The following is a 9,553-nucleotide window of genomic DNA, read 5'->3' on the forward strand; positions in this document are numbered from 1 at the left end:
CCCCTTAGGAGCACTTGGGTTTTAGAGGCTTCTGTGTTTGACTAGGGTTCATGCTAAAAAAACAGGAACCTACATTTTACATAAGGGAACGGTCAAACACGTGAGAATCCAGCCCATGGAAAATAGATTCCGTCATCTTCATACACCACCACCACCACCATTAGGTGAAGGTTGAGGAAGATCTTTTACAACAGCTCAGGACCAGATGTTCCCTTGCATTAGATTCCTTTTTTTCAGCCAGTAGGAACTGAGACTGAGAAGCATTTTCCACCCAACACATCTTTGCCCCCTCATATGAGTCTGAGTATTACAGCACAGAGGCTGAATGTGGATCATATGAGACTGAGTATTACAGCACAGAGGCTGAATGTGGATCATATGAGACTGAGTATTACAGCACAGAGGCTGAATGTGGATCATATGAGACTGCGTATTACAGCACAGAGGCTGAATGTGGATCATATGACACTGAGTATTACAGCACAAAGGCTGAATGTGGATCAGTACATACTTTCAGCTTCAGGGTCCCAGATGGCAACTAAAATGGTCGCTAATGAGCCTAAATCTTAAATTTTGCGTCATAAAACTTGATATTAGTATTGGCATTTGTTTTCAACGAACATTATCGTTTCTGAAATATTTGAGCGGTAACTACATGGGCTAAGCTGTGCAGCAGGTCGCCCATGTCATCTTTCTTCACCTCCTGAAAGAAGTAAACACACGTCTAGGCTACTATTTCCCCGGCCACTGAAAGTTTAACAGATGCCTGAAAATTAGCGTCACCAAAATGATGTTGAAACACACACAATAAAGTAGGCCACGGTGAGCTAATTTAGTTAACATTTAGGTCTACTACAGTTAGCCTGACAACTTTCAACAATCTGTCACCATCCATCGTTTCTGTCAGACCACTGTGTCCAAACAAAGGTGATAGTGAGTTGGGATCAGACTTGCTGACACATGTCTGAGATAAGATAGCAGACCCAACCTTGAATGTGACCTGAAGAGGGATGTCTTGTGGAAGGAGAGGCTCAGAGGTTGAAAGGCAAACAAGCGTATTGATCTGCAGAGATCTCTACCCTGACCCCCATCTGTATGTTGGGATGGACTGGGGAAGAGATGTGTAATGCTTTCGAGATAAAGGTGTTATCTATATTGAGGGAGACGTTTTGAGAGCATTGGTAGTTAGTTTGCCAATGGCAATGGCCTTTATTGGCTAATGGCAATCTCAATTTAACCTTTGACCTTTACACTCGCGTACACACACACACACTGTGTTTAACCTCTCACTATGGGTCAACACCACTCTTATTTAAACTTGTTAGTGTGACAGATTGTGTAGTAGAACACAAAAAAACATTCTAGAATGGCCCATGGCATTTAGTAGTCCCAGCGTAGTTTTGCACTTAAATCCTCTCCTTGAGGGATTGTGGATGTTTTATAAATGTATATTTATAAATATAATATGTTTTATATATTTTATGTTTGATAAAAATGTTGGGGAATGCTTCTTTAATCTTATAACTCATAACGGTGAAGTAGTCTTTATAACTCAGTATTTTAAAACTGCAAAAAAAATCCACTGTCAATCAGTGTGAATATAGCCTAATATAGCCTAGTTTTCTAACGTGACGTGTATCCTGTTCTACGCAGTCTACTCTATGATGTTTCCTCCCCCCTTGGGTTCAGAATGTTACCAGTAGACAGTCCAGTGATGCGTCATTTAATAAAACAAACTAGGGTTTAACTGCTAAGTGCTTGGACAAGTTGCACATGTGACTGTGCTTCGGCTACATAGTGAGGATGGCAGAGAAACTTGCAGTCCCTGAATTGTTGAACTAGAAAATAATCGTGAAACCGTGGTTATTGCTTTCACAATTAACTGTCACCTAATTTTGAATTGTGGCATTCTTTATGCAGATTGCTATATATGTAAGAAATATATGATAATAATAACCTATGTATAGAATACTACAGATTCTCTCCCTCTCTTCCTCTCAAATTCAAATAGGCTTTATTGGCATGATGTTACACCATTACTGTCTAAGCAGTTACAAATATTACCCGAAATAATAAGCGGAAGATTCTAGAGCTCTCTTATTTTCTCTTTGTATCTCTTTCTATGTGTCTCCTGCCCTCTCTCTCTCTCTCTCCTTTACCTTACAAACATGAACATGTGGCAGTCTTGTGTGGGCAAGGACTCTTGGCTCAGAATTAAGAATGTGGTCATACTCATGTTTAGACTTCGACCTGCTGTCACGGCCTCCTCCACAGTCAAGGGAAACTGTTTATGGAAGGAGAGAAAGAAGGAGGAAGAGGGAGGGAGAGCGAGAAAGTCTGTTGGATTACTCTGAAAGTTCTTTGTGTGGAATCTTTGTGCTGGAAAAGTCTGGTTTCCAGCAGTAGGCGTTTGTTTGAGAAATGTGGAGTGGGAGTTCTGTATGCTCGTTCTTCCGTACATTAACTGGCTCATTCATGTCCACTGTGAATGAATTGGCGTGGCTAAAACCGTCTTGCATAGAAAAAGTCAGCACAATTTCCTCCCATTTTTATTGCATACATTTATTGTAATGATTATTGCCATTTGCTTGTAAAGCACATAACCTATGGGAACTGACCATGGAAATCAAACACATCACATTGTTTGAGCTAGGAGACCAGCAACGGGTCACTTAAAACGACATGCTGTAGACGGCAGAAGACTTTGGTGTTTGAGGTGGTTCCTGTGAGGCCAGTTATATTGGTTTTGGCCAAGTGTTTGCTTAAGCTCTTACTACGGTGTGATTCATTATCGAGGTCTAGCCAATCGCTTGTGAAAAAGCATACTGTGCCGGGACGGACCAATTAAGGGTTGCTGTTAATGGCGTGTCCATCCAGAAAAAACAGCAATGGTGATTGGTACTTTCATTAAGTTACGGGCTAATTTTGGGTGGAAAACCAGCCTGGTTCCCGTCGATGACATTCTATGCCACAGTCTTAATGAGTTGTCATCAGAGTGTTTTACTATCATCATGAACTGCCGAAGTCACATCTGGGCTTAAATCAACACCTTGCAGAGTGCCGAGGAGTCATTTGGAGGTCTCTGTTCCTGCGAAAAGCTTTTGCTGAAATTGCCCAATGAAGTGTTACTGTAGGGCTTGAGTTCTGCTGGCTGTTTGTGACCTGGAGTCTGAAGTCTGAAGTCTGAAACCAGCATGCTCTTGTAGTTCAGACAAAAATGACACCTATTATTAAAATTTCACATGCACTAATAAGGTGTAGAGAGCAGGAGAGAGACCTAGAAGAGTGCTGTGGGTTCACAGGGACAAGCCGAGGTCATGTTCACCCAGACTCCTCCTGGGATCCCTACACTGGGCTAGAGCTTGTGGATTTTTCAATAAAAGGTTCATGGAGGAAGTTAAAGCTTTGTTGAGATTAGATGAAAATACACAAAATAAAACGATTCCAGCATGTTATATATTATATATATGATGGATAGAGTATACCACAACAACATACATCAGTGCAATTCAGATCTTGCAACCCAACTCAGGGGGGCAGCGGGTGCTGTTTTAGAGCTGTTTAAGGGCGCAGGAGAGACAGCCACATCTAACTCCGCAATTTAATATCTGGTCCAACCAGACCCAAATTTACTTTGTGAATAGGGTCTGGCCTCGCTCCATTGGAGATTTATTTTAGTCATTGCATCTTAATGGGCGTAGACTTCGAGTTCATTTTGGAACCTCTAACCAATCGGCATCGTCCACCGTATGATGTATTTACTACTAAGGGATTGTTCTTCTTCACTGATTTCTTTGCCAACTGGGCAAGCTGGTATGTTAGACTTTCTCCAAACCCTGTTTGCAGTGTTTGAAGGAGTGTTGAGGTTCAGATGTGTGTCATGCTTTTGGTGGGCCTTGATCTTGAAGGATTCCCCAAGTTATTCTTATCTCAGAGTAGAACCAAACTCTATGGGAGGTTAATGCATTGTGCCTGAGGTTTATTGTAGGTACCTCACAAGGGCTTCTGAGTTTGATGGATGTAGACACTGGAATTCTGTTCCTTGATCAGCAGACTTGCCTCATGAATGCTTCATGAATGTGGGTTCTGTTCTATACAGTATGTTGTGTGTGTGTGTGTGTGTGTGTGTGTGTGTGTGTGTGTGAAGGCTTCATGCGTGTGCTTTTGTGTCTCTGAGTTGCTGTACGATAATGGCTCGGGCACTGGCTGTGTAAAGACTATTGTCACATCCCGAAACTGGAAACGTTCCTTGCTTACCTCTTTGTCTTTGTCTTTGTGTGTCGGAACAAAAGGGTTGTGTGGGTGAGACACTCATTCATCGGTGCTACTCTCTCTCTACCTGCTCATTCTTTTGCGTCTCTCCTTTTATCTTCGTATTATTCAGGTATGCTTCCCTTCTTACTCTTCCCCTTCTCTCCGCCCCTGCCATTAACTTATCGTCACGGTTACGCCCTCTCGTTACTCCTCACTCTTGCCAATTCTGTTCTGTTGCCCCCGTCTCTTTCAGTAGCACTATCTCTCTTTCGCTCAGTCTATCTTTTCTTTTCTCTTTCTATATGAATTGATGTGTGTTTTATAAAGCAATTAAAAAAGATCTTGGTTTATTTGTGCTACTATGGAGTCACGATGGTGTGTTGCATGAGATTGTAGACGATGGCTTACATCTTGCACACTTTTTATAGACTGCTGAATCCCTTGACTAAAGCATTAATGTTGCATTTTGCATTTCCTGGATTTTATTCCTTAGAGATTGTAATAAAGGAGTTTTCATTCAAACTCGTACACACTTAAACTAATCTCTTGCACACACTCTCTCGCTCTCTGCGTCTTCTGCTTCCCTGCTCTTGGCTTCTCATTCACTCACTAAATATTTGATCTTGTGGTATGGCCTTGCCTTCAGAAAGGTCTCCTTTTGCGGTTGTGGTCTTAGGAAATGCTCTATTTCTCAAACTCGCCCCCCTCAACCCCCCTTTACCATCATTACAATATTCAGAGCTGAGTATCAGCCAAAAGTCAGAACAGGAAGCACGTCTATTCTCAAAAGGGGTCACACGGAAGGGGAAGGGGATGGGTGGAGAGAGGGAGAGATATTGTGTGTGTGTGTGTGTGTGTGTGTGTGTGTGTGTGTGTGTGTGTGTGTGTGTGTGTGTCTGTGTGTGTGTAATGTATTCTTCTGTCCCATACATTTCAGACTTGTTTACACAGATTGGTAAATAATGCAGAAAATACAATTAATCTGACTCCAAGATATTATTAAATAACTTCCAATATTACAAAGCAGTATATAAGCTAGTGGCACAGTAATGGCATGGTAGACAAGGTGTTAAATGGATGGTGAATGAATGAACAGTTTATTACTACAATAAACGGTAATCTTAAATGTTCAAGTCAATTTTAACCAAACTGAATGTAGGGTGAAAACCAAATAAACCTGATAAACCATGAATGCATCAAATGTAGAGATATTAAGCCCAACCAGAAATAATGCAACCATGGCAGGTATTTCTGATTGGAACGAAGCCTGCTGCCCACACCACAAGGATCAATTAATGACCAAACATGACATTCATATACATTTGCACATTACTTGGAAGTCACACACATCCTTAGGTTCTTTGTGTGACAATGGGGCAGGTTGTAGCAAGGAACCAGGTGTTAAAGGAATGAAGAATATAGTGATTAGTTCATCTGTGGCCAGGCCATGCTAATATGTCTGAAAGCAGTCAATGCATGGGGTTATTGTTAATACACACAATCAAAGTCTTTCGGTGTGAGGAGATCAGAAAGAGGTCCTCTGATGAGATGCTATCTGGCCCTTTGGGATGAAGGTGTCCATTTGAGAGGAAGTAGTGTCCACACTGTCCATTCTCTACATTTTATCATTCTCAGAATGAATTCCACCTTACAGGTTTAGCAGAGGATTTATCTTTATTCGCCTCAGATTTAGTCAACAAAGTGTATAAATTAAGGTGCAAGAATAAGCTGAATAGAGTCTGTTGATGTGTCATTGTGGATTGCCATGGCGATGAATGATGCCACGGCAAACAGGAATCGGGAACAACTCTGTGCTGCTTTGGATGATGGGCCTCACACTTCAAATAGTTACTAAATAGCCACTCTTGATCACACTCATCTGACTTTCATGAAAAATACTTATAGCACTTTGATCTAGGAGTAGAAGGTTTATCTGATTAGCATCAAATTAAACATACATTTAGCTTCCACACTTCATCACAAGTTTTTGGTGTTGCATTTGGTTGGGTCTAGGAGAAGCAATTGTGTGAGTGTGTGTAATTGTTTGTGCGTACAGGTTTGTGTGTGTATGTGTCTGTGAATGTTTCTATGTCAGATGGGAATAAGTTCCTGGTAAAGCTCTGTTATGACAACAACCTTTTAATCAAGAAAAAGTGTGTGTGTGTGTGTGTGTGTGTGTGTGTGTGTGTGTGTGTGTGTGTGTGTGTGTGTGTGTGTGTGTGTGTGTGTGTGTGTGTTTGTGAGTGTGAATGTTTCTATGTCAGATGGGAATAAGTTCCTGGTAAAGCTCTGCTATGACAACAACACTGCTCTGTGATGCAGTACTGCCTGCCAAAACATATCTTTTGGTTTTACTAGTATATTAAAATATTACCAATGAGATAATACTGTAGTGTTAGCACTACACTAGCCATTTAAGCCGAAACCTCTCAAATCTATCTAGGTGTAATAAAGGTAATAAACACAAACAAATAAGAAATAGAAATAGAAATTAATAAAAAGAAGTGATCATGACTCAGCGGTCTGGCCATTATAACTCTAAATCGAAGTGCATGTTTAAACAGACATAATCACAGGGTATGGGTTTTAAAGAGAGAGAGACGAGGACAACCAATCGGAGTGGAGCATCTCTCTCCAGAAGTGAAGGCACAGCAGCGGTGTGAGTCACTGCACACTCTGCTTCACCTTAAATGATCTCAGCCTGGGCCTCCTGTGGCAATGCAGGGGATGGGAATATGGATTAGGATCAGTTTCCTTCTCACCTCAACCATCAAAAATGCTATGATGCTAAGGCTATGAGCCTTTATTTGGGTTTTCTCATTTTCAGCATCCCAATAGTTAAAAGCCAGATTGTCGGCTGAAGGATTAATGAAAGTGAGCAGGTGGACAAGCATATTGGGAGGTCTTCTTGGCGCATGCACACACACATGCGCACACGCACAAACATACACCACTAACACTAAATGAAAGGGATAAACAAGTGGTGTTTGTTAGCATGTGTGTTTGCTCCACACACACGGCATCATTGCGGATAGCCCAGGCCAAACCAAACACTGGCATGCCAGACATCAGAAGGCTTTTGATCCAAAACAAAATGAGATTTATTAAACATGTCCTCTAATGGACCGAGAGCAAACAGAGAATGCCCGAGCAAAGCCAGGTCATCTGTTATCCCAGATGTTGTCTAATCGGAAATGTCATTGATGAATAAGGGGATGAAAGCTGGAATGTCGTGACACGTTGCTATTATTGCTCATTACTCATTGTGAGGGCCTTGGACTGAATTCACTAAGCTTTGAGGGGTATTGAACGCACCATTGAAAAGTTGCAAAAATGTTTTGGTGGATGGATACTTTTCAGAGAAATTGTCATCCTCACATCATGGTATGTGGACTGGAGAATATATTTAGTGGCTCTGATGTAACAATATGTGGTGATTATGATTGATACTGATTCAATATGACCATGATGGGTGTTCTCTCTGTCTCTCTCTCTCTCTCTCCTTGGATTTGTGAACATATTTGTTCTCTTTATTATGATGTCCATGATTATTTTGGGTATTTTGAAATGACAAAAATGGCTGTTATTCTTTCCTCCTCGTTTTCTGACCATCTCCCTCTCTCTCTCTCTCTCTCTCTCTCTCTCTCCCTCTCTCTCTCCTCAGGTCTGAATGACACCTACAGCGAGGACAACAGTGACACCGTGGGACAGATCGTCCACTACATCATGAAAAATGAAGGTAGCGTGGGAGCGCGTGAATGAAGGAACGCTGTGTTGGGTGAATGAGTGCCGCCGTTGTGCCTAAAATAGCCCGGCCACACGGGGGTGAGTGCCAAACACCAAACGACGGCAGAGATGATGGATGCTAGCTCAGGCCACTGAGGCGCTCCACTATTCACGGTTGTGAGACACGCTTTTCGCCTTCTGTGGTGGTCTGATAGGGATTCAAGGTTGCCTTTTAATCAAGGAAGTGTGTGTGTGTGTGTGTGTGTGTGTGTGAGTGTGACAGAGAGTGTGTGTGTGTGCGTGTGTGTGTGCGTGTGTGCGTGTGTGCGTGTGTGCGTGTGTGTGTGAGTAAGTGTGTGTGAGTTTATCCTCTTGGTCTTTCACTCAAAATATTCACAAAAATCTTACCTTTTCATTGAAGTAAAATTATTGACATTATGTTGACATTAAATTAATATTATTCTCTAAAACAGGCGTGACACAATTATTGGCACCCCTTAATTTAATGTTTTGTGCAGCCTCCCTTTGCCAAGATAACAGCTCTGAGTCTTCTCCTATAATGCGTGAACACATGGCACGGGACCTGAGACCATTCCTACATACAGTATCTCTTCAGATTCTGAGGTCAACGCTTGTAGACTCGGCTTCAGCTCATCCCACAGATTTTCTATGGGGTTTAGGTCGGGGGACTGTGATGGCCATGGCAAAACCTTTATTCTGCGGTCGGTGAACCATTTTTGTGTTGATTTTGAGGTGTGCTTCGGATCATCGTCCTGCTGGAAGGTCCAACCACGGCCCATTTTAAGCTTCCTGGAGGGGGCTGTTAGGTTTTCATTTAATATCAGCTGGTATTTGATGGAGTCCATGATACCATCCTAACAAGATGTCCAGGGCCTTTGGAAGAAAAACAGCCCCACAACATCAGAGATCCACCACCATACTTCACAGTAGGTATGAGGTGCTTTTCTCTATGGCTATCTTTTCTCTCTACGCCAAACCCACCTCAGGTGTTTGTTACCAAAAAGCTCAATTTTGGTCTCGTCTGACCACATTACCCGGTCCCATCGAAAGTCCCAGTAGTGTCTGGCAAACTGTAGGCGCTTAAGTTTGTTTGTGATTGACAGCAGAGGCTTTTTTCTGGCAACCCTCCCAAACAACTTGTGGTGATGTAGGTGGCGTCTAATGGTAGTTTTAGAGACTTTCTGACCTCAAGATTCAACTAACCTCTGCAATTCACCAGCTGTGATCTTTGGAGATTCCTTTGCCACTCAAACCATCCTCCTCACGTGCGTGGGGTCAATTTACAGACAGGTCCTCTTCCAGGCTGATTCCTTACATCTCCTGTCGCTTTGAACTTCTTAACTATTGCCCTGATTGTGGAAATGGGTATTTTCAACTGTTTAGATATTTTCTTATATCCTTTTCTGGATTTCTGCAGCTCAACAACTTTTTGTCGCACTTCAACACTGTGTTCTTTTGTCTTTCCCATCTTGATGAATGACTAAGGGTATTTGGCCTGTGTCACCTCATATTTATACCCAAGTGAAACAGGAAGTCATGGTTGACCACTTAC

General features: G+C 42.1%; 1 protein-coding gene across 1 annotated transcript in view; it reads left to right on the top strand.

Annotated features, from left to right (window-relative positions):
* Positions 1–9,553, top strand: part of LOC105907150 (RELT-like protein 1) — a 29,474-nt gene that overhangs the window by 6,670 nt on the left and 13,251 nt on the right. Inside the window, exon 3 of the mRNA XM_031584778.2 lies at positions 7,919–7,993. Within this exon, the coding sequence (XP_031440638.1) occupies positions 7,919–7,993 (75 nt within the window). The remainder of the gene's footprint in view (positions 1–7,918; positions 7,994–9,553) is intronic.

This window comes from Clupea harengus, chromosome 18 (genome assembly GCF_900700415.2).
Source record: "Clupea harengus chromosome 18, Ch_v2.0.2, whole genome shotgun sequence".
Lineage (NCBI taxonomy): Eukaryota > Metazoa > Chordata > Actinopteri > Clupeiformes > Clupeidae > Clupea > Clupea harengus.